The sequence below is a fragment of the Astyanax mexicanus genome, chromosome 9 (assembly GCF_023375975.1).
Source record: "Astyanax mexicanus isolate ESR-SI-001 chromosome 9, AstMex3_surface, whole genome shotgun sequence".
Classification (NCBI taxonomy): domain Eukaryota; kingdom Metazoa; phylum Chordata; class Actinopteri; order Characiformes; family Acestrorhamphidae; genus Astyanax; species Astyanax mexicanus.
In genome coordinates this window covers 5,072,274-5,098,317 of record NC_064416.1, presented here as the reverse complement: position 1 = coordinate 5,098,317, position 26,044 = coordinate 5,072,274, and the positions used below count along the sequence as shown (strand labels likewise).

Sequence of the window (26,044 nt, the reverse complement as noted above, 5' to 3'; positions counted from 1 at the left end):
TGGTCTGGTGAGGTCAGTTCCTGTTAGGAAGTGTTGGCAGTGCCCTCTCTTCACTGCGCTGAGGGGGATTTCCTGTTTCTAAAAGCTGTGCTGGTTTGATAAAACACTACAGAGTGGAAACTCTCAGGCTACGGACAAACTTTCTGCTGACCTCTGACCCCTGCCTTAGGTTACTTTCCGGACGACAAAAAGCAAAACAGAATCTTGGTGGAAGAGAGGAGTAGAGGACTGAACACGAGTGATCACACATTTCCACAGATAGAAAAATAATAATGCCTCCTTAATCTTCACAAGACACCTATCCATAGTGCATATAATGGTAAAGAATCAGTTTAAATACATTTCAATATATTTATGCTTCTCTGCACTGTGATACTTAATTTTTAAAACACTGACACCATAGACACCATATGACACTTCATTCATTTTAAACAATATGGTGAGAATCCCACTCAAAAGTTTCTACAGCCAGTCAAGACGACAACATGGGTCAGGTAAAAATTCCAATTCTCATCCAATTTTATTTTTGAAACAACAATATAATTTAATTAATTACTCAGGTAAAAGTGTAGATACTAGAGTCTAGGGGTAGACAATATGGCCCTAAAATAATATCACAATATTTCATGGTATTTTCGTATTAATGATACGCAAAAACTTAAGAAAACTTTGAAACAATTTAAAAATTATTTCAAGAATACACTACTGCAACAAAATGAAAATTAAATTGTATTATTGCATACAATTTGATATGGCACTCCCCAATCTGAGATATTAAAAAATACAAGAATTTTATCAAATTTGTAACAGAAGTCAATGATCCAGAATGTCATGATAATAATAATAACGCACTCCAAATATCTCCATATATCCAGGATTAAAGTAAAATAAATGATACTGGACAGATATAATCTGTCTCTAGTAGATTTATAATGGGAAATGAGAACAGTGTGAATTTTTCTTTTAATAAAAACAGTAAAAAAGTAGAACCCTGATGTGATAATTAGAGGTGGGTGATATGGCACCATATTTCAGGGTATAATATCATTCACCATATTCAGAAATGTTGGTGATATTATTGCATATGACACGATACGATACACCCCTACTAAAGTCTACTCCTTACATTTAAAATAAAATATAGCCTCTTTACTCCTATTTTATTTCAGCTCGTTTTCATTCCTGCTTCTTATCGTTCAATAAACTTTTAATATTAAACCACATATAGACAGCCTGTAACAGTTTTACTTAATCTTATTTCTTCTTAACTTTTATTTTTTTTATTTTATTTCTTCTCCTAGTTCTTTTTCCTTTTTATTTCTTTCCTTATTTTATTATTTTTTTAATAGTTTAATAATTTTGTATTATTGCTTTGTAACTTATTTTGATTTTCTTTTATTATTATTCCTTTTATTATTATTATTATTATTATTATTATTACTTTTATTTATTTTTAGTCATTTTATTTATTTTGATTTTTTATTGTTCAATGTAAAAGTTAGTTTTAGCTTAATTTTAACTCATTTTGTTGTATTAATCATATCTTCTTTTGATCTTAATTTCTTATCAATTAAACAAAAGTTTTATAATAATAATAATAATAATAATAATAATAAATTTTTATTCTAATTCTATTTTTTTAATATTATATTTTATTTACTATTATTTTAAAATAATAAAATGTAGTTATCATTTACTTTGCCATGTAGTCTAGTATTAAGATGATCCAGTAGTGTACTATAGGACTCTGTGGGCGTGGCCTAAACTTTTGTTCTTAATGGCTTTATTTTTTCTCCTTACATTACTTTTACTTTTATACTTTAAGTAGTTTTAAAGTCAGTACTTATAACTTTTACTTAAAGAGTAAAAAGCTTGAGTTGATTCTTCTTTAACGTCTACAGAAGTATTTTATTAAACTCTAGTATTTATACTTCTACCTACAGAGTAATGAATAAGAATACTATGAGAATATTAATGAAAGAGTTAATCATTATTTATGAAGCTAAAATGAGCGCTATAATAATAAGAGTAAGGAACTAAATTGCTGACAAACTCATATGTATAAATTTAAGGGGGTCTAATGCACAATTACAGTATTTCTCATTATATAAGCTCACTCTTATTCTGTATCTGTACACAGGTCTGACCTAGGGCAGTATTTGTGTATTTCCTGGAAGTGGGATGTAATACTGGGAGGTGATTGGCTGGATTACCTTCAGAAATATTTTGGTCTTTCCCATCTGCCAGTCATCGTCTCGGCCAAGGACGGCCTCTGCAATCCGCTGACAGGTTCCTCTCAGATCCTCCTAGACAGAGAGGAAAACAAACCCCAGGATGACATTGCTCTGCACAGATAACATGCTGATGTGAGGCCTGTATGGGGAGCTCAGCTGAGAACAAGGACAGAAAGCTCTGTTCACGGGTTAAAAGCAAGGTTATTATCATTAACGAAAATGAACAGGAACGACATAACGAAAAATGAAAGTGTAAAAACATTTTCGTTAACTAAAACTAATAGAAACGGTAATTAAAAGAAAAATTTAAATAAATTGAGAGTTCATAAAACTACCTAAGACAAACTGAAATTACAGACAGAATACACTTTATTTGAAGTGAAACAGGAGATATAGCTGCGTGGAGTTTATTCCACATCTCTTTCCAAAAGTCTGTGAGAACCTTTACCTGCCAGACTCAGTGAGCAGCTCCTACACCAGAACACCCCAAGCGGGAGGATGAACTGATAAATCTCTCTCTCTCTCTATCACACACTCTCTCTTCCTAACACACACCCTAAAAGAAGTGTATTTCAGACAGCTGTATTCTGATGTTATATATGTGAGGTTGTTCTGCAGTTAGTTAGCTCTGCACTGATATGTAAAAAGCTGTATCTGTATCTAGTGCTGGGCGTCCATTTCCTACTTTATTTCTGAGTTGATCATTTTGGTTAAATTAGTGTAGAGTTTATTTGTGTTTCCCAGAGTGAGCTTTTTGGTGTAATGTATGTTTCATGTTCATGTGTTTTCTATATACTAGTATTTTAATTGACAATACTAATAATTGCATAATTGCAATTTACATTTCTTACATTCATTCTTTTATTTACCTTAAAATATCCTTAAAAACTAGCATCTTAAAAAGAAAAGTGTGATTAATTGCAGTTAATCACAGGTTATTGCTGTGATTAATCAGACTAACACCACTACTAATAAAATACATGACTCAATCATGTATAGTGGCATGCTGTAGGAGTACATGGCAAGGTGTGAGCTGTAATATGCATTTCCTTCAAATCCAACTCTCTTATGTTTACATCCCATAACGCGAGCTTAAGCTCTGTGCGCCGCCATTACTGTAGTGAAAATAACAGACATATATATACATAGACTCTTATGTCTATGTTATTTTCAGTACAGTAATGGCGGAGCTCGGAGCTGAGGCTCACGTTATAGGATATAAACAGTGGTTTTTAATAAGCTTCTTGCGCACTTTTAAAGTCATTAACGCCTTGTTTTAAATGTCAGGGCTCAACAGATTCAACTGGATTTAACCAAGGAGGTGTGGAGCTACTTTGAGCTGGATATTGGTGAAAAAAAGATTTATCGAGGGCAAATTTTGCCTCCCAAGCGACCGTTGTACTAGGCAAGACCAAGTTCTAGGCAAAAAGCACAAAGTTTTTGGATCTCAGAAAGCTGTGGGAGAATGGAGGTGTGCTATTCAACAATGGTTAATACTCTTTATCATGTTTTATTAGAACAAAAGTCCATTTTAAACTGGAGTGCTCCTTTAAATTCTGTACACACACACACAATTCTAGCTAGTAGCCGCCAGTCACCATCAATACCACCCATGGCACTGTCCACTATGGGTGGTAATATTAGCTTTCTATAATGTATTCCTGGTAACACACACACACACCCGCACACACACACACACACACACACACACAAACACTGAAGATTAGGGTTGGGCGGTATGACGGTATTTCGGTATACCACGGTATATAAATATGGTGACGGTATTGTAAAATAGTGACGGCATATTAATCACGCGACGTTCCAATTCTGTACTTTGAAAAACAGGACGTTTAAGACATTCTGCCCATCCACAGTGAAAGAGCAGTGGGAGGGGTAAGCAGTTGGAGCTCACTGATTGGTTATGGGTTAGGGATTCTCACTGAGGAGATCATACAGCAAAAAACTCAATAAACTCTACAGGATTCACTAATTTTCACTGAAATTATCGCCACAAATAGCCACATTTGTGCTGGAGAGGCAATAAACCCCCAACAAAAAAACAACCAACCACCGAAATGATCAGATTTATCAGTTTATCCTGCAGCGTGGGGTGTTCAGCGTGAGTTACTCACGGGTAAAGTCACAGCTGCTTCTCAATTATTCCTGGTGTAGTTGAAACAGCGCTTATAAATAAATTAACAAACACGAAAATGAGGGTATTCAATCTGCAATTTCAGTTCGTTTTAATTTTTTCTTTCAATTACCGTTTTTATTAGTTTCAGTCAAGGAGAACTTTCATTTTCAGTTTTCATTATTTTGTTCGTTTTAGTTTAAAATAATACTTTGTTACTTAGATATATGGTGATTATCAGGCCATAGCTTTATATAAAATAAAAATAGTATTAAAAATTAGATCACTACTATTTCCTGGAGCCTGGACTCCACCCAAGATTTTCCATTACTTTCCTCGGGCCGGGTCGGGTCCGTGCAGAGAAATAAAAATCAAAGTATCCTGCTATTTAAAAGAATGGAAAATTAATAACAATAATAATATAGTTCTGCATACTAGAGTTTAGATTGTCTGCCTGAACCCGAGCCTGAACGCGAGCTCATCCGCGAGTTTAAAGCTCCGCAGGTGGATTAATGTGTGCCTATTTCGCGCGTCTTCTACTGCCTACGGGCTGCATGACCTGCAGTCTCTCAGCCTGCCAGTCAGACCACAGTGTCAGCAGATAAATCGTGTGCGTTTTCCTACAGGACAAACCATTCAAACATGCGAATGAGCTCTCTTCACAGATTAAAAAAATCACACAGTGCCTGTCTGGCTTAAAATAGTTAGATACAGCTATTAAATGAGTAAATCAACATTCACTGAAAAGACCAGTGAGTATTTCTGTATGCTAAATAAGATAAAAGGCAGCAACAAAGTAGAAGCTAAGCTAATAACAGCATTTAATAAAAACTGAAAAATGGATATGAAATGGAAAAAATAAACTAAACTAAGATCAAAATGCTAAAGGAAATATAATCTAACGAATTCCAAAAAATCAAAACGAAATACTGTACACACGGGTAAAAAAATAAAATATTATCCATAAAAAAATACACCCCAACACCCCCCCCGGTAATACCGTATACCGCCATATAATCTGACGACGGTATGGCGGTATGAAAAATTTCAATACCGCCCAACCCTACTGAAGATCAAGGAAATGTTAGATACCAGCACTTTAAGTTAATGCAACTAAGCGAGTCTTCGTTCACCTGTTTGTATGCAGGCTTTACTCCAGGCATAAGGACACGATAACGATCCACAAACTCTACAAAGGTGTAGCGAATGGGGTATCCAGCCCGGCGGATCCGGATCGTCTCCATCATTCCAGAGTAGCGGAGCTGCCGGACACACAGCTCCCTGTCAAACAACTGCAAGCAGATGAACATATTATACAGAGTTAGTCTGCGGGGCTGGAAGAGTGCAGGTGTGATGGATCACAGCATAAACCAATAGGGAGTCGGAATGGTATATGTTTATACTTCTCTACATCCAATCACAATCAGATTCACTCTATCTGGATGGAGAGATTTATCTGGACAGGGGTTTTATTGAACGACGAGAAACCGAAATGAAAACGAGCTGAAATGAAATAGGAGTAACGAGACTGATTTTATTAAAATGTAAGGAGTAAAAAGTTTAGATAATTGTGTGAAAATGTAAAATAATTACTCCAGTAAAGTAGAGAGAACCTACACTACTACTAAGTAATGTAACGAACTATTTGTACTTCCTTACTTGACACCTCGCCAACAAAAATAAACCAACAGTTATCTTTGAAAAGTAACTTTATTTCAGTAATTCAGTTCAAAATGTGAAACTCATATATTATATAGATGTATTAAACACAGAGTGATCTATTTTAAGTGTTTATTTATTTTATTGTTGATGATTATGAAGCTTACAGCCAATAAAAACCCAAAAATCAGTGTCTCAGAAAATTAGAATATTATATAAGACCAACTGGTACTTTTGGCAGTGTGGGCAGTGTGCCAAGTCCTGCTGGAAAATGAAATCCACATCTCCATAAAAGTTGTCAGCAAAGGGAAGCATGAAGTGCTTTAAAATCTCTTGGTAGACAATGCATTAAATTACTTAAATAAAGTAATTTTTCAATGATATTTAACTCTTTATTTCTTTATTTCAAGTAAAAGGTTATTCACAAAATCTTGTAGGTTTAATGCTATAACCTATTCTCTAAAACATGGAAAAAAGGTAAAAAAAAAAAAAAAAGAAAAAAAAAAACTTAACTTTCAGTGATAGTCAATGTAAAACGATTAGATAAAAGTAATTTTAGTCGCACTTCCCATTGATTATTAAACTTGAAGACATGAAGAACTGTCAGATTTACGTTATGCCAAAAAAGTGAAAAGCAGCAAAAGTGCAGATACAAGGTTTTCAAATGTAATTACTCTGACTTTATTTTCTGACTAAAGGAAGTAATTCAGAGACTCACCATGGGCTTCTTATACTCGTTGGGTTTGATGCATCGTACGAAGAAAGGCTGGCACACGCTCAGAGTGCGCATCAGCAGCTCCAGAGAGCGCTTAAACTGACTGCTCAGCGTCGGGGACCGCTTCCTCGTCTCCGCCCCCTACACACACACACACACACACACACACACACACAGAGACATACACACGCACACACACACTGTGAGCAAGTGAGGAACTGTGGGAAACAGAACTGAGGATGATTCCTCAGCCCCTTCCTTTCCTTTTCCTCTAACTCTCTCTGGGTTCTCTCTCTCTCTCTCTCTCTCTCTGTCCCTCTACTCTCTTCGTCCCTCTCTCTCTTTTTCTCTCTCTTTCTCTCTCTCACTGTCTCCCTCGTCCTCCTCTCTCCACTCTCTCTCTATGTCCCCCCTCTCTGTCTCCACACTCTGCCTCCCCTCTCTCTTTCTCTCTCTCTCTAATCTCCCTGTCCCCTCTTTCTCTCCGTCCCTCTTTCTCCCTCCTTCTCTGTCTCCCCTTTCTCTTTCACTCTCTCTAATCTCTGTCCCCTCTCTCTCTCTCTCTCTGTCAGTCCCCATCTCTCCCTCCTTTCTTCGTCTCCCCTCTCTCTTTCTCTCTCTCCACTCTCGGTCCCCCTCTCTCTCTCTGTCCCTCTACTCTCTCCGTCCCTCTCTCTCTTTTTCTCTCTCTCACTGTCTCCCTCCTCCTCCTCCTCTCTCCACACTCTCTCTCTGTCCCCCCTCTCTGTCTCCACACTCTGTCTCCCCTTTCTCTTTCACTCTCTCTAATCTCTCTGTCCCCTCTCTCTCTCTCTGTCAGTCCCCATCTCTCCCTCCTTTCTTCGTCTCCCCTCTCTCTTTCTCTCTCTCCACTCTCTGTCCCCCTCTCTTTCACTCTCACTGTCCCTTCTCTCTGTCTGTCCCCCTATCTCTCTCTGTCTCGCTCTCACTCTAATCTCTCTGTCCCCTCTATATATCCATCCCCTCTCTCTCTTTCATCTCGGTTCCCTCTCCCTCTCCCTCTCTTTGCCCCTATTTATATATATTTTTCTATTTTGTTACACTTAAATGGTTTTATACAAAATCAGATCTGAGTAAGATACGCTTTTAACATTCATCTTTTTTTTTTGCTGAATGTATACAAACTCTAAATAAAATAAAATAAAACATTATTTATATTTATTGCAGTAGTTTACTTCTAAAAATTGATTTGAAATTATTCAATGTTTTGTCAGATCGCCAAGATCATAGTTATCGCGAAAACACACGTAAATATCATGATATTATTTTAGGCCATATCACCCAGCCCTGCTTCCAAACCTCTTTATTCTTTAACAGGAAACTTCCGCAGCTCGACTCTGACAGATATATTATCCTCCTAAATGCAGAGCCTTATCTCAGTGACCCTCAGGGCTTCCAGAGAACAAAACAGGTCATCAGGCCACAACTCCAGATACACCAACAGACTGAGAAATACCAGCTCAACAGATCAAATAACACTGTTTATACTGCAGTTCAAAAGAAAATAAAAACTTAGTGACTTAGTGAACATATTAAGACACAAGAAATTCAAGTAATTAACTCTTGAGGAGTTCAGCACAGCTGTTAACTGAAAGCCTGAATTCCAGGAGACTCTACCTCATAAAGCTGACTGAGAAAATCCAGTCAAGTCATTTTTTTTTTTTTTTTACTAAATAATAATTGCACGTTTTTCTTAAGAGGTTGGAAGACTTTAGTATTAATCTACAATGCAGAACATTAAGAATCACATACGAAAATGCTAAACTGGTTTGGATTTATATTGTTAAAATTGACTGGGGTTTACAGACATTGCTGTTGATATCCACGCTGAACAAACACATATACAGTATATTACAATAAATATATATACACACACTAAATGGGTATACAGTAATTCTGCCTGTTTATATCTCACTTCTGTGCTCTTCAATTTAAGTCAAGCTGAATAAAGCAGTACAGAGTAACAATAATAAAGTATGTTTGATATTGCAGTAAAATCTATTTTACAGCACAGAAGTGAGAATGTACAGGCTAAAGACAACAGGAAACAGGATGTGACATCACTGTGTTGGGATGGAGGGTGTTTTCACTGGTGGAGTTGAAGCGATGGGTTTGGGGAGCGATGGATGAGACTGGGTGGGATGTCAGAAAATAACGATAATAACGAAATAATGATGTGATAGGAGGGAACGGTGGGGCTGCCGAGCTTTACCTTTAGAGGAGGTGTGCCCGGCTGGCCAAGAGTGCCACCAGGGACGTACCCACACAGAAACTGGCAGAGCACATTACACACAGAGAAACACACAGTTTAGGATGCTGAGGACCTAACCGCCAAATATTTCACTTCTCATATATTTTTCATTGAGCATTAGAGGTGGTTATGTCAATATTCTGTACTGATTTTATCCCATTCTCTCTGAATCAGCAGTATATCCACAATCACTAGTAATGCCACAACACCAGGAGGGTGAAGGCTAGCACACGCCTCCTCCGACACATGTGAAGTCAGACTCCGCCTCTTTTTGAACTGCTGCTGATGCTGTAGCATTGCCGAGTAGCATCACAGCGCTAACGCTCAGAGGAAAGCACAGGGACTCGGTTCTGATACATCAGCTCACAGACGCAGCCTTGTGCTGATCAACATCACCCTAGGAGTGATGAGGGGAAAGAGCGCCATCTACTGTATCCACTCAGAGAGAGCAAGAGAGAGTCAATTGTGCTCTCTCAGGGCTCCGGCAGCTGATGACAAGCTGCATGACCGGGATTCGAACCAGCATTCTAATAAAAAAAAAGTGGTAAAAAACAAAGGGCACTTTTTTTTAGGTATCTATATGCGGGCTATCAACCATGCACCATGGAGCTAGATTTAGGAAGTGTCAGTGTGTCTTTACCATTAGCATTAGAATTAGCATTAGTTGCTAAACACTAGTGCTAATGCTGCCCGACAGTGCTACACTGAGGAACCCTGAGTATTCCGGTAAGACAGGGCAATTTTAGCTAGCAGGCTGATATACTTCTTTGAGCTTTGTGCTTAGCATGGTTAGTGGCTAATGCTAATACTGCTCCTGCAGCGCTAGCCGGGGTTAGCAGCAGGCTACAGGCTGATTTACTCTCCTCTAAATGGGCAAAAGAGCTCGCGCTTAGCGCGGTTAGCAAGTAATGTTAATGCTGCTCCAGCAGTGCTAGCTGGGGTTAGCAGCAGGCTACAGGCCGATAATACTCACCCTGAACGTTAAAAAAGCTAGCGCACTTAGTGTGGTTAGCAGGAATGGCTACAGGCCAATAATATTCACAATGAATGGTGAAATCTAAGGATTTTAAGGTGCACCGATGATTTTTGGGAAAATTAAAGGATTAAGTGCACATTGTAGTGCGAGAAATATGGTACTAAAATATTTTTTCCAGTATTACCATTATACTTGCCATCCCTAATCACAATATAAGTAATTCACACTGGTGGTAAAGACAGTAGCAAATACAGCATGGTTAAAAATAGTGGATGTAAAAAATCTATATACCAAACTGTTATACTGGCAATGGCCAATTTTTATGCAATGGCTCGAATTGATTTTTGATCTTCTATCAGTTTTATAATAGTAATAATAATAATTCATTAATCATAGGCTTTATTCTTTTAGAAGGGTCTTTATGAAACCTTTAATGCTAAACCAGGTTCTTTCGGCTCACTTTAAACAAATAAAATATATAAATTCTCAGATCAGGAAGCATTACCATGGCCACATCCGCCTGGAAGATCTGCTTGATGAACTTGTTCTTTGAAGAGTGAACCAGCTGGATGATATCACCGTGAAGAGTGTCTCTGTTCTTCTCCAGAAAACCTGCAGATGCAGATAATCAGTTTATACTGATACAGTAATAAACACAGCAAAGCAAAACTGACACACTAGCATTTATACCAATACTGTGAACTCTGACCTCTCGTCTCGTAATAAACGATTCCTGCAAAGTGCTGGATCCCAAACTGAGTCTCGTAGTTGTTTTTGGGAGGGATGTAGTTGGTGTTGAGCTTGTGTTGGGAGTTGAGCTTGTTCAGCATGGTGGTGTCTGTTCCCTGAGGAGACAAGAGACAAGCAGAGAACAGCAATTTCAGAATAAAAAAAAAATAAACAATTTCCTTCTCTCTAGTTACACTATAGGTGCATTTAAAAAAAATGGAATATCATTAAAATTAATGACTTTATTTTAGTAATTTAGTTCAAAATGTGAAACTCATATTATATAGATGTATTCAACACAGAGTTATCTATTTTTTCTATTATATAAGACCAATTGGTACTTTTGGCAGTGTGGGCAGTGTGCCAAGTCCTGCTGGAAAATGAAATCTGCATCTCCATAAAATTTGTCAGTAGCAGAGGGAAGCATGAAGTGCTGTAAGATTTTGTGGGAAAACAAAACTGCACTGACTTTAGACTTGATAATAAAACTCAGTGGATCAACACCAGCAGATCACATGACTCTACAATCAGTGATGGTTTGGAGAGACATGTCATCTGCTGGGGTTGATTCCCTTTAAGAAAAAAAACATATTAGAGTAAATTGAAAAGAAATACTTAATAATTTACGATGTTCACAACTGCTGCTCCCATTCCAAAACCTTGCATGGGCTACTTAAAACTGAAAATGGACTAAAGCAGATGTTGAGATGTTCTAAAACCTTTTTATATTGACTTTTATTATAAACAATTCTCTCTCTCTCAGACCTTGGGGAACTTGCTCTCCTCGTCGATGAGGGAGATGATGTTCATGGGTTTGATGGCGATCATGTCCAGGGCGTCCTGGTTGTCGGTGAACTCGATGTGCTGCCAGTTGATGTTCTCCAGGTTATACTCCTCCTGCTCCAGCTTAAAGACGTGGCGGACGAAGAACTGCTGCAGGTTCTCGTTGGCAAAGTTGATACACAGCTGCTCAAAACTAGATAAGAGGGAAATAACAGAGTTAAAAGAACATATGAAAAATATATGATTCTAGGTAACTCTTCCTATGAATGTTGCATTCATGCTTACAGAAGTATTGCATGTACAATGCATTGTATAGCATATATAATAACTTTCTATGACAGTCTAGTGACATACAGTGGTGTGAAATAGTTCGTAAAGAAGAATGGTCCAAAATTCCTTCAACCAGAAGCCAGACTCACTGGAATCTCACTGGAAGCTTTATGCACCTGCCTAATTTAGTTTAAAGAATTATTGCACACTTTCTGTAAATCCTATAAACTGCATTTTACTACTCAAATATCACTGTGTTCATCTGATATAAGTTGTGTTGAAACTGCTGTTGAACAACCAATGATTTATGAAGGAAAATCGTGAAAATTATCAGTGGCGCCCAAACCTTTTCACACCACTTGTACATCATGCATTATAAAGTACAAATAATCAACTCTCTAAAGATGGGTGTCATAATGCCTTATAATCTCTGTTTATAAGAACATTGAACATTATATTATAAGGCATTATGAAACCTGTCATTTTGAAGTCATAGACTAGTACTTTAAACATGTTATGTGTTGCTATAACAACTACGTACAAGTTATTATTTGCAAGTTTTGACTGTCATTATAAGGTATTATGTAGGAGTATATATTGCATTATAAATGCATTCATAATGCATTATGAATAAAGGATTATTAGGAAGTGTTCCCATTTTATATTAAACACTATTGGATGGTTTAATAAACGGATAAAGGATTAAGTGTAGTCCTGGACTAAATGGAGATTTTATATTAAAAAAAAAAAAAAAATAATCTCAGTATGAGAAACCAATCCTAAAAGTCACAGCTTTCTAAAAACTTATTTTTAGGGGGTTTGTGTGTGTGTGTGTGTTTTTTATATAGCTGTGGTAGTTCCAATGTTGAAGCATTATTTACCCACCTGGTGTTAGTGTGGAGGGTGAATAATGGTCTTTTAAGAGGGTTTCCATTTTAAGAAACAGTAAATTTGTAATAATCACCTGTTGACAGTAAAGTTCTCAAAGCCGAAGATGTCCAGGAGGCCGATGGATCTGCGTACAGCTTTAAGGTCATGGGATGTAGGCTTGAAGATTGCTGCATTAATCTTCTCAACAATCCAGACAAACAAGCGCCCATATATTCCCTATAAAACAGACAAAGAGGCACACTACATAAAGGCGTACCACCATAAACACAGGCGTACCAGTACAAGCCTGGTTACATTAACAGGAGTAAAGTTGTTTTTTGTGTTTTTAAATTTCTTCCACTGCGCACTAAACTCTTACTCAACCTCCATTGTCTGCAGCAGCCAGTAAAAGAAAATATTCAGAAAAACGATTCGATCAGAAAAAAGCACCGGTTCTACATCAACCCGTGAATTAATATTCATGGTCCCGCCCACCTAAGCTCGGGACCGCCCACAGGCAGATCTGAAGCCGGGCACCGACGCCATCTCGTCAGATAGGAGCTAACAGCGCTAGGAACAGCATGCAGTTCATTCCTGTGTTGTTTGCGCGAATATCACATCAGTGTTTATATACTTTACCCAGTAATTCAGAGATAAGAAACAAATGGTTAGAATTAGTCTATGGAGGAAAAACACCATGCAAGTACAACTGAGATAGGTAGGTGTATCTTTAGAACACTTCTGTTTACACTAGTTAAAAGTAAAAATCCAGGGGTGGACTACCCACGTCTGTGTGTAACTGTAGGTTTACATAGGATCTCCGGTGAATTTTGTGTTTTTCAGAGACTATTTAAGACTAGATCAGTGTCAGAACTGCACTTAGCAGTGCATTACACATGTTGTAAAGTAACATATGACATTGCAAAGACTGTTATTAGCATAACAATGTCTTTATTTTAATTTTTTTCAAACTATTATACAAAAACCAGCTCACATGGTATCCATTTATACTAGAGACCACAACTAGACATTTTAAAATTAATGAAAAAAATGTGGAATTAGTCCTTTAAGGTTTACTTTTATCTTGTCCCCAATTTAGCTAGGCCAATTGCCCCACCCATTCAGCTGATACTTAGCTGAATATCTCCTATCACTAGTGATGCCCCAACACATCAGGAGGGTGAAGACTAGCACATGCCTCCTTCAATACATGTGAAGTCAGACTTCGCCTCTTTTTGAACTGCTACTGATGCTGCATTACCAGGTAGCATCACAGCGCTAACGCTCGGAGGAAAGCGCAGCGACTCGGTTCTAATACATCAGCTCACAGACGCCTCCTGCTGATCAACATCACCCTAGGAGTGATGCGTGGAAAGAGCTCCATCTACTGTATCCACCCATAGAGAGCAAGGCTCTCAGGGCTCCGGCAGCTGATGGCAAGCTGCATGACCAGGATTCAAATCAGCTTTGCCCGCTGGACCACTCAGTGCCCCAGGGGTGAAGTGTTAAATAGGCAAAAATCTGATTTTGTATAAACTCAGACGAACTAAATAGTCAGAAAGTGGTTGAATTATGCTGTGCTACATTTTAGAACAGAAGGTGAGGAAGTGATGATTACCTTTACGAAGGCATCTCGCACATCCAGGGCCTGCTCCATACTGAGCGGAGTGGACACCGTCTCCCCTCGAGTGATCAGAGTGCGGCTGGTCAGGCAGTTCATCAAGTCTTTAGAATCAACCTGTTGGTAAATATTGTAATTTAAAAAATGTATTGAATTTATGGAATAATTGATTGTGTATAACTGGACTTTGCTTTTCAGTTACCAAGAACAGCAAGACAAATAAATAAACTATATATGGCATTTAAAATGGTAAAATGTAATCTCAAAACCGATATTATGAAAAAAATGTAATTAGAGTGTAATTAAAATGTAATTAGAAAATTATATAACATTACTTATGTATACACTAATCCTCAGTGTGGAGATCCACCTTCCTTCAGGACCATTTTCTAACCTTTTAATTTGACCCAAAAATTATTTAAACACCAGAGGGAGCTCTTACTAAATGGTGATAAAATGTTCTAATAAAACAGTAGCAGTCAAAAGTTTGGACACACCTTAAATTTAGTGGGTTTTTTTCACTATTTTAAAATGTTCTGCACTGTAGCTTAATACTTAAGTTGTTCAAACTATAAATATAAACATATAGAAACCAGAATATATTTGCACATCCTGGCTAGATTTTCTCAGTCAGCTTTATGAGGTAGAGTCACCTGGAATTCAGGCTTTCAGTTAACAGCTGTGCTGAACTCATCAAGAGTTAATTACTTGAATTTCTTGTCTCTTAATAAAGTGTTTGAGAGCATCAGTTAAAGTAAAGTAGTGAAGAGGTAGAGTTACAGGTATGCAGTGAATAGTGAATATTTGAGTAATGTTCGAATCCAGATTATGACAAAAAAAAACTACTCAACTAAATAAAGAAAGTTCATCAGAGTTACCAGCCTCAGAAACCACAAGTTTACAGCTCCCCAGATAAGAGAACTTAAATGCTTCCTCATGATTCCTTATGTGTTCCTTCATAGTCTAGATCACTTCACTATTCATTTACTATGTAGAAAAATGATAAAAACTACTGAATATATTATACTGTATTATTCAGTGGCTGTGTAGGTGGGTCTCACAATTCTGTCACTAGGTGGCGCTCAGCACTCTCTTTCAGCCCTGAAATCCTTCTGGTATTTTCTGGCGTGTCGGGATGTTACTGAGGAGTATCTCACCTGCAGGGCCAATCAGTTTACGTAACTCCCCTAATCCTGATTCTACTCTTACAACAACCAGCCGGCAAACACCACATATCAATTACACATAGTACAGTCACCTAAACTACATTACAATAAAAAAAATAAAAAATAAATATTTACACATACAATTTTTTTAACCCTATTGTAAGACGTTTGGACAAACCTACTCATTCAGTGTTCTTAATTTCTTTATTTAATCAACGTTCTACACTGTAGATTAAAATTAAAGACATAAAAACGAATAAGGGACACACATATTTATCACGAATTACGTAATAAACTGTTTAAACCTGATGAACTGTTTATTGATTTCTCTTTTTTATTTTTGTATGCGGAACTGTATCCAGAAGCTGTGATTGGCTGGGCAGTATCCGGCATGTGCTGAAAGTGAGCGTTGTGATTGGCCCAGTTCATCGGTAGTCAACATCCTATCTAAAAGGGATCAGCTGTCACACATACATGCATACACATTTACACATATACATACACATAGACGCCGCATAGCGTAGCATACGGCGCCAGGAGGCAGGCTATGCAGAGTCTATGTATATATATATGTATGTCTATGTTATTATCAGTACAGTGATGGCGGCGCTCGGTGCTACAAAGAAGCGCTATGGGATGTAAACAGTGTTTTTTTTTTTTTAATAAGCTTCTTGTGCACTTTTTTAAAAGTTATTAATGCCTTGTTTTAAATGTCAGGGCTCTCCGGATTTTATTAAGGAGGTGTGGAGCTACTTTGAGCCTGAATAACGATGTAAAAAGTGATTTATTGTGGCAAAATATGCACTGAAGCAGCCATTGTAAAAACCCCTTGGCAAATAGCATAAAATACTGGATCTCAGAAAGCTGTAGGAGAGCGGAGGTGGGCTATCCAACAAAGGTTAGTATTTTTTTTATCAGGTTTTACTACAACAAAAGTCCATTTTACACCAGAGTTCTCCTTTAACTGTGTTAATATTGTTCAAATTAAAATAAATCAGCCATGAGTTTAAATATGTTTAAAACTATAAATGGTTTCCTGGGGTATGCAGATTTTTGTGAAATGTATGATACACATTTTTCCAGTGTAGATACAGCACTACATCACATACAGTGAAACAGGAGAGATGCATGAACTCTTCTGGTTTTACCTCCAGCAGTTTTGAAGCGGTGGTCAGATCAGCACAGCGCACCACCTCACAGGCATCCAGGTTATCATACGTCCGAGCTGAGAAACAATGAACCAGAGTTAGAGGATCCTGCAAAAACACACACACTCATTCTGGCCACTTTACTCATTTCAAGGGAGCTTGATCAGTCTTGTGGTCAGACACTGACCCTTGATGAATATGGCATTCAAATAATCAACTCCAATATACACTAATTAAATTATTTCTAATTTTATGTTTTCCATTTTCTCCCCAATTTACACAGCCAATTACACAACCCACTCATTAGGACTCCCCCCATCACTAGTATTGCCCCAACACACCAGTATGGTGAAGACTAACACATGCTTCCTCCGATACATGTGATATCAGACTCCGCCTCTTTTTGAGCTGGTGCTGATGCAGCATTGCCGAGCAGCATCACAGCGCTGACGCTCGGAGGAAAGTGCAGCGACTCGGTTCTGATACATCAGCTCACAGACGCAGCCTTGTGCTGTGGACATCACCCTAGGAGTTATGTGGGGAGACAGCGCCATCTACCCACCCGGAGGGAGCAGGGCCAATTTTGCTCCCTCTGAGCACCGGCAGCTTGTCACAGTCTCGACAGTGTGTCTCACCTTCATAGTGGAGATTTCCCATGTGCAGGATGGAGGCCAGCAGTTTGGAGATCTCCCAGTTCTCCGTATCCGTGAACATGAGCACCTTCATGGCTGAGCGAATGTTGGAGTATTCCTTCTGATCATCCCGACCATCACACACCGTGCAGTTTCCCTGAACACAGACAGAAATAACACACCAGTAAAACATAGTAAAACTCCCGTAATTCTGATTATACATGTTTTAACCAATACATTTCCATTATATTTCAGGCCTTCAAGGCAATTTATTTTAAAACATCAGCACAGAAACAGACAATAAAACCAAAAATCAACTAAAACTATAATCGAAATTGATTATAGTAGGTCTAAAATGAATCAGATAAAATTAGTGACACACAATTTCTAATAATAAAATGTGTGTCAGACCCTGAGAGCTCTATTGTGTATGGTTAAAATACTGGATTAACTCTGAGCTGATGTATTTTTTAGATAAAAATAGATTTTCTCCATCGATGAACTGAAACACAAAGATTTGTAGACCAAATTTCCATGACTTTTCCCCAAATTTTCTGGATATTTTTATTTTTTTATAAATAAAACCAATTGAGGCCTGGAAATTGCTTTATTTTCAAATTCCATGAGTTTTCCAGGTCTTTTGATGACCAAACGAACCCTGTTATAAGATAATATAAAACATATAAACATATAAACATTTTGGAAAATATACTATTATTTCCATGATTAAACATATTGATGCTGTTGGTGTGAAATTGCAAAAATAATTTTAATGGAAGTCAAAATAAAAAAATAAAGTAATTCTGCAGGATTTCTATTGGTCTGTACATCATGAACAACTTTCAAATAAACATTACATGAAAAAAAAAATTGGAAAACAGCAAAAAATAGAGATGAGGTTTCGACATAGTAGAGAGATTATATGTATGACTTTAAGCTCTCTCCAGGTATTTAACCAAAAGTGTGTGTGTGTGTGTGTGTGTGTGTGTGTGTGTGTCTACATGGGTGTATTATTACACACTGAATTAAGTGGTAACATCATCTTCACTCACAATAGTGAGGTAGGTGTAGTCTGTGGCTTTTCCCAGGCCAAGTTTCTTCTTCTGATCTGAAGTCATCCCCTTCAGCATGCAGTAGAAGATATGATAATTCCTCTCATCTCTGGCCTGAAAGAGAGAAAGAGAGAGATAGAGAGAGAGAGAGAGAGAGAGAGAGAGAGAAAGAGAAGGTCAGATGAGACAGTGGAGATCTTAACCCTTTAAACGACAGCTGTGATACGGCTCTCCAGGGTTTTATACCTGTCGACACACTCTGGACTTCTCCAGCAGGTACTGCTCGATTTTTGCTCCCTCTATTGCCCCTCTCTTGTTGAAGTGGATGTCTATGTATTTCCCAAATCGGCTGGAGTTGTCATTCCGGATGGTCTTGGCATTCCCGAAGGCTGTATAGAAAAAACAATCATTATAAAATCTCATTTAAATGCTTAGGCACGCTCCTCATCTCGTTCGCACTGGTTTATACTTGACATTAAAGCTCTGGAAAAAACTTTTTACAGACTAAAGTCTGACACCCTCTCACATCTTAAGACAAGTCACAGACTTTTACTTCCAGACTTTTAAGTCATAGGCTAAGATTTTGTAAAGACTGGGGATCTTGCAGGGTCACTATTTGCAAGATTATTTCACATCATGCTTCTATTAAGTTACAAATAATGTGTATATCAATACTGTGATTTATCAAAGACTCACAACATTTGTCCCCATCAACAGTTTATTTTTTTACTACACTGTTAGTTCTTGATATTTTTTTTCAATAGAATACATTTTGTGTTTATCTCTACCTATATGCTTCTTTCCCCCTTTTTTTGCTACAACCTTGCATTTTCCTTTGTTTTAGATAGAATTAATGCAATAAAGAACATACTTCTTGCGAAATTGTAACAAAAATAGTAGTAGTGCAAAATGAAATATCTTTAAATATAATGACTTTAAAGTAATACCTGTGTTTAAAATACTGTACATATTAAAGTAGTAAACGTTAGTAAACGTTAGTAAACAGTCATGTGAAATATTCTTGCCTTGTGGCTACCTGTAGCTCTCCTATTGGTTGTTGACACCGTTCACGCCACTCTTTGCGTGAACCAAGTCTCAAGATTTACGATAATATTAAACTTTTAATTCTAAGATGAGCAGATGTGGGACGCTACTAGACGCTCCATTATATCTCACCCTCCAGTATGGGATTGGCCTCCAGCACTTGCTGCTCAATCCAGGAGTGCTGACCGCTGATGGCCGCCAGAAACTGCAGGATCAGCTTGGTGCTCTCAGTCTTCCCCGCTCCGGACTCACCACTGAGAGAGGCAGTTAGAATAAACACAGTCAGACAGTATTTTATCTAAGTAAGGGTTTCTGCTGGTGAGTAAACAGCTGATCTTCTGGGAGATCAGAAATGAATGAATCAGACCTGATGATGCAGCACTGGTCCTTGTTGTTCCTCTGCATGTTGAAGTAGCAGTTGTCGGCGATGGCGAAGATGTGAGGGGGCATCTCTCCGATCTTCTTGTTGGTGTACAGGCGGATCTGGTCTGCTGTGTAGATGGGCAGCAGCTGGTACGGGTTTACCGCCACCAGGATTGACCCTGTGTACGTCTAAAGAGGGGCAAATAAGTGCAATTAATTTAGGATCTCATAGAGTCAAATATACACCACAAGGCAGAGCTTAAAAATGCCATTTTAAGCAGGATAATGTCTTAACTAGTGTCAATAATTAGTTGGGAAATTGTTTAACTATTTAACATAATCAGTATTATTAACTGTTGTAATGTAAAGTTTTCCCACTATTTTAAACATATACTTTTTTCAACTCAGCTCTATGAAGTTTGAGATGACCATGATTACATATTTATTCATGCAGTTTATACCCCACTGCTAACCTCAAACATTAATCACCTCTAAACCCTGGTCCTAACCCAAAGCTTAACCTAAATCTTAAAACTAGCCATAACCTCAACCATTAAATCTAACCCTAACCTTAAATCTAACCCTAAACCTAACCTCAGCCATGAATCAACCCTTAAACCTAACCCTAACCTTAAATCTTACCCCAATCCTAACCTCAATCTTGAATGAACCCTAAAACCTAACCCTAACCTTAAATCTTACCCCAATCCTAACCTCAACCATGAATCAACCCTAAAACCTAACCCTAACCTTAAATCTTAACCCAATCCTAACCTCAACCATGAATCAACCCTAAAACCTAACCCTAACCTTAAATCTCACCCCAAACCTAACCTCAACCATAAATCAACCCTAAAAACACAACCCTAAAACCTAACCCTAACCCCAAGCTCAACCATGAATCAACCCTAAAACCTAACCCTAACCTTAAATCTTACCCCAATCCTAACCTCAATCTTGAATGAACCCTAAAACCTAACCCTAACCTTAAATCTTACCCCAATCCTAACCTCAATCTTGAATGAACCCTAAAACCTAACCCTAACCTTAAATCTTACCCCAATCCTAACCTCAACCATGAATCAACCCTAAAACCTAACCCTAACCTTAAATCTTACCCCAATCCTAACCTCAACCATGAATCAACCCTAAAACCTAACCCTAACCTTAAATCTCACCCCAAACCTAACCTCAACCATAAATCAACCCTAAAAACACAACCCTAAAACCTAACCCTAACCCCAAGCTCAACCATGAATCAACCCTAAAACCTAACCCTAACCTTAAATCTTACCCCAACCCTAACCTCAATCTTGAATCAACAGTTAAACCTAACCCTAACCTTAAATCTCACCCCAAACCTAACCTCAAACATGAACCAACCCTAAAACCTAACCCTAACCCCAAGCTCAACCATGAATCAACCCTAAAACCTAACCCTAACCCCAAGCTCAACATGAATCATCCCTAAAAACACAACCCTAAAACCTAACCCTAACCCCAAGCTCAACCATGAATTAACCCTAAAACCTAACCCTAACCCCAAGCTCAACCAAGAATCAACCCTAAAAACACAACCCTAAAACCTAACCCCAACCCCAAGCTCAACCATGAATCAACCCTAAAACCTAACCCCAACCCCAAGCTCAACCATGAATCAACCCTAAAACCTAACCCTAACCCCAAGCTCAACCATGAATCAGCCCTAAAACCTAACCCTAACCCCAAGATCAACCATGAATCAACCCTAAAAACACAACCCTAAAACCTAACCCTAACCCCAAGCTCAACCAAGAATCAACCCTAAAAACACAACCCTAAAACCGAACCCTAACCCCAAGCTCAACCAAGAATCAACCCTAAAAACACAACCCTAAAACCTAACCCCAACCCCAAGCTCAACCATGAATTAACCCTAAAACCTAACCCTAACCCCAAGCTCAACCATGAATCAACCCTAAAAACACAACCCTAAAACCTAACCCTAAGCCCAAGCTCAACCAAGAATCAACCCTAAAAACACAACCCTAAAACCTAACCCCAACCCCAAGCTCAACCATGAATCAACCCTAAAACCTAACCCTAACCCCAGGCTCAACCATGAATCAACCCTAAAAACACAATCCTAAAACCTAACCCTAACCCAAGCTCAACCAAGAATCAACCCTAAAAACACAACCCTAAAACCTAACCCTAACCCCAAGCTTAACCATGAACCAACCCTAAATCCTAACCCCAACCCCAAGCTCAACCATGAACCAACCCTAAAAACACAACCCTAAAACCTAACCCCAACCCCAAGCTCAACCATGAACCAACCCTAAAACCTAACCCTAACCTTTAAATCTTACCCCAAACCTTAAATTTAACTCTAAACCTACTCTTAACCATGAACCAACCCTAAAACCTAACTCTAACCTTAAATCTTACCCTAAACTTAGCCACAAAATGTTGAGGTGTATGGTTACATTTAATAGGAATCATTTACTTTCACCTTAGAATTCAGTTGTATTTAATGGACATATAGTCAGTTGAGCATCGATGAGGCATCTCCATGATGGACCATCCAAATTACAGTGATAACCAGTTCAGATCTATAACCATCATTCAGGTTCTTGTAAATGAAGGTGGGAACATGCAGGAGTCAGGGTGCAGTGTGTGATGTCCTACACAGCCATGCTGATGACGCTACGCGAGCAGTGCGTGCTGATGACGCTACGCGAGCAGTGTGTGCGGATGACGCTACGCGAGCAGTGTGTGCTGATGACTCTAGGTGAGCAGTGTGTGCTGATGACTCTACACGAGCAGTGTGTGCTGATGACTCTAGGTGAGCAGTGTGTGCTGGTGACTCTACGTGAGCAGTGCGTGCTGATGACTCTACGCGAGCAGTGTGTGCTGATGACTCTAGGTGAGCAGTGTGTGCTGATGACTACGCGAGCAGTGTGTGCTGATGACTCTAGGTGAGCAGTGTGTGCTGGTGACTCTACGCGAGCAGTGCGTGCTGATGACACTACGCGAGCAGTGTGTGCTGATGACTCTAGGTGAGCAGTGTGTGCTGATGACTCTACGCGAGCAGTGTGTGCTGGTGACTCTACGCGAGCAGTGCGTGCTGATGACGCTACGCGAGCAGTGTGTGCTGATGACTCTAGGTGAGCAGTGTGTGCTGGTGACTCTACGCGAGCAGTGCGTGCTGATGACGCTATGCGAGCAGTGTGTGCTGATGACTAGGTGAGCAGTGTGTGCTGATGACTCTAGGTGAGCAGTGTGTGCTGGTGACTCTACGCGAGCAGTGTGTGCTGGTGACTCTAGGTGAGCAGTGTGTGCTGATGACTCTACGCGAGCAGTGTGTGCTGATGACTCTAGGTGAGCAGTGTGTGCTGATGACTCTACGCGAGCAGTGTGTGCTGATGACTCTAGGTGAGCAGTGTGTGCTGGTGACTCTACGCGAGCAGTGCGTGCTGATGACGCTACGCGAGCAGTGTGTGCTGATGACTCTAGGTGAGCAGTGTGTGCTGATGACTCTAGGTGAGCAGTGTTTGCTGGTGACTCTACGCGAGCAGTGCGTGCTGATGACGCTACGCGAGCAGTGCGTGCTGATGACGCTACGCGAGCAGTGTGTGCTGATGACTCTAGGTGAGCAGTGTGTGCTGATGACTCTACGCGAGCAGTGTGTGCTGATGACTCTAGGTGAGCAGTGTGTGCTGGTGACTCTACGCGAGCAGTGCGTGCTGATGACGCTACGCGAGCAGTGTGTGCTGATGACTCTAGGTGAGCAGTGTGTGCTGATGACTCTAGGTGAGCAGTGTTTGCTGGTGACTCTACGCGAGCAGTGCGTGCTGATGACGCTACGCGAGCAGTGCGTGCTGATGACGCTACGCGAGCAGTGTGTGCTGATGACTCTAGGTGAGCAGTGTGTGCTGGTGACTCTACGCGAGCAGTGCGTGCTGATGACGCTACGCGAGCAGTGTGTGCTGATGACTCTAGGTGAGCAGTGTGTGCTGATGACTCTAGGTGAGCAGTGTGTGCTGGTGACTCTACGCGAGCAGTGTGTGCTGATGACTCTAGGTGAGCAGTGTGTGCTGGTGACTCTACGCGAGCAGTGTGTGCTAATGACTCTAGGTGAGCAGTGTGTGCTGATGACTCTACGCGAGCAGTGTGTGCTGATGAGTGAGAGAATGAGGAGAGTGGACGCCGTCTCGGCTTTCGCGTCTCGGTGTCTGGTTACTGCGGGGCGGCGGAGCCATGCTGAAATGGAGCGCTGTAACGCAAACACACTCGCTCAGAGCGAGCTGATGGACGGCGGGCAGCCATGCGTGGGCTCAGTACTGTACTTACCCGGCCTCCGCAGTTCGTCTTAAACAAGAAGAACGAGACAGAAGGAAGAGGAGGAGAAGACAGGACAGGAGAGAGAAGGGTGACTGAGGACAGCTTATAAACCAACACTTGTTAAGGGGGTGCAGGATAAGACTGGGTTGCTCCATAGATTGTTATCTTATTGTAAAACCATAAAAACCTGAATCAAGCTGTACTATACTGTACTACAGGGGTCGGCAATTAAGTTTATTTTTTCAAGCCCTAATTTGGTGGGTCACAAAAAAAAAATCTGTTTTGGAAAATGAAGTGTAATGGGATAGAGCGCTACAGACTAGTAGCTCTCCAGCCTAGAGGGTCGTTGAACCCAATTGCAGAGCAGTTAATCTCAAAGCAGGTAAAGCCCAGAAAAAAGGGAAAAATAAATAACTACACAGCCCCTCACGCGGGATCGAACTCCTGTCACCAGGGTCGCCGTCCAATACACTATAGCTGCCCTGGCTAATGATTTGGGAGACGGCAAGGAAAAGAGCGTCCATATAAGAAGATAGGGAGCCAAGAATGGGCAGAAACTAAAGTCACGCCGAGTGCGACAGCGAGAGGGGGGAGGAATGTAAACAAAAGCTCACCAGAAAAGCACTTTATTGTTTATTTTTTTTATAGTATTGTTCATTACAGTTCAAACAACTTGGCTGTCTAATGCCAATCCCTACTGTATTACAAACACTGAAACTTTAAGCTGGGGTTCACTGAGGGTCAAGAAATGCACTCCTGCCCTCTTGTTCTGTCTCAAAAAAAAATACCGCCCAGCACTAGTAAAAACATTCTAAAATTATTTTGTATTTCATGACACACTTTGTTTCAGTCATACTGAACAACCTTTACAAAAAAATGAGTCACTAGTAAAGCACAACTGATTTAAAGAGTAAGTGTACGTACATATATGAGGTGTTCTCTATAGCGGATCAGCAGGTTACGGAGAATCCCCGCCTCGTTCAGATCCCCCAGCCGAATCATGTCCTCCACCCCGTGGATGGAGGTGGGGTGCATGGGCTTAATATTGGTGGCATTCTGGGGGGAGATCCAGTGTTCCTAAAAAAAAGAGAGATTTTATTATAATATTTATTATAATATTCTGCTGTGTAACATATATACTTAACCTTGTGCTTCCACTCACTGTGGCCACTTTATTAGAAACACCTACCTACTCAACCTTGTGCTTCCACTCACTGACTGGCCACTTTATTAGAAACACCTACTCAACCTTGTGCTTCCACTCACTGTGGCCACTTTATTAGAAACACCTACTCAACCTTGTGCTTCCACTCACTGTGGCCACTTTATTAGAAACACCTACTCAACCTTGTGCTTCCACTCACTGTGGCCACTTTATTAGAAACACCTACTCAACCTTGTGCTTCTACTCACTGTGGCCACTTTATTAGAAACACCTACACAACCATGTGCTTCCCAAACTCAGTGTGGTCACTTTATTAGAAACACCTACTCAACCTTGTGCTTCCACTCACTGTGGCCGCTTTATTGGAAACACCTACTCAACCCTGTGCTTCCACTCACTGTGGCCACTTTATTGGAAACACCTACTCAACCTTGTGCTTCCACTCACTGTGGCCACTTTATAAGAAACACCTACCTACTCAACCTTGTGCTTCCACTCACTGTGGCCACTTTATTAGAAACACCTACCTACTCAACCTTGTGCTTCCACTCACTGTGGCCACTTTATTAGAAACACCTACTCAACCTTGTGCTTCCACTCACTTTGGCCACTTTATTAGAAACACCTACTCCACCTTGTGCTTCCACTCACTGTGGCCACTTTATTAGAAACACCTACTCAACCTTGTGCTTCCACTCACTGACTGGCCACTTTATTAGAAACGCCTACTCAACCTTGTGCTTCCACTCACTGTGGCCACTTTATTAGAAACACCTACTCCACCTTGTGCTTCCACTCACTGTGGCCACTTTATTAGAAACACCTACTCAACCTTGTGCTTCCACTCACTGTGGCCACTTTATTAGAAACACCTACTCCACCTTGTGC

The 26,044-nt window shown here is 39.7% G+C and overlaps 1 protein-coding gene across 2 annotated transcripts in view; it reads right to left on the bottom strand.

The window, feature by feature from the left end:
• The window catches only part of myo7aa (myosin VIIAa), a 92,407-nt gene that overhangs the window by 39,107 nt on the left and 27,256 nt on the right, over nt 1–26,044 (bottom strand). For both annotated transcript variants that reach the window (XM_049483715.1, XM_049483714.1), the window contains 15 exons: nt 24,916–25,068; nt 19,670–19,854; nt 19,435–19,556; nt 18,505–18,647; nt 18,259–18,372; nt 17,210–17,363; nt 16,575–16,651; nt 14,258–14,377; nt 12,734–12,876; nt 11,482–11,692; nt 10,697–10,832; nt 10,493–10,599; nt 6,743–6,880; nt 5,499–5,657; nt 2,214–2,306 (listed from right to left, as the gene is read on the bottom strand). In XM_049483715.1, coding sequence (XP_049339672.1) covers nt 2,214–2,306; nt 5,499–5,657; nt 6,743–6,880; nt 10,493–10,599; nt 10,697–10,832; nt 11,482–11,692; nt 12,734–12,876; nt 14,258–14,377; nt 16,575–16,651; nt 17,210–17,363; nt 18,259–18,372; nt 18,505–18,647; nt 19,435–19,556; nt 19,670–19,854; nt 24,916–25,068 — 2,055 coding nt within the window. The remainder of the gene's footprint in view (nt 1–2,213; nt 2,307–5,498; nt 5,658–6,742; nt 6,881–10,492; nt 10,600–10,696; nt 10,833–11,481; nt 11,693–12,733; nt 12,877–14,257; nt 14,378–16,574; nt 16,652–17,209; nt 17,364–18,258; nt 18,373–18,504; nt 18,648–19,434; nt 19,557–19,669; nt 19,855–24,915; nt 25,069–26,044) is intronic.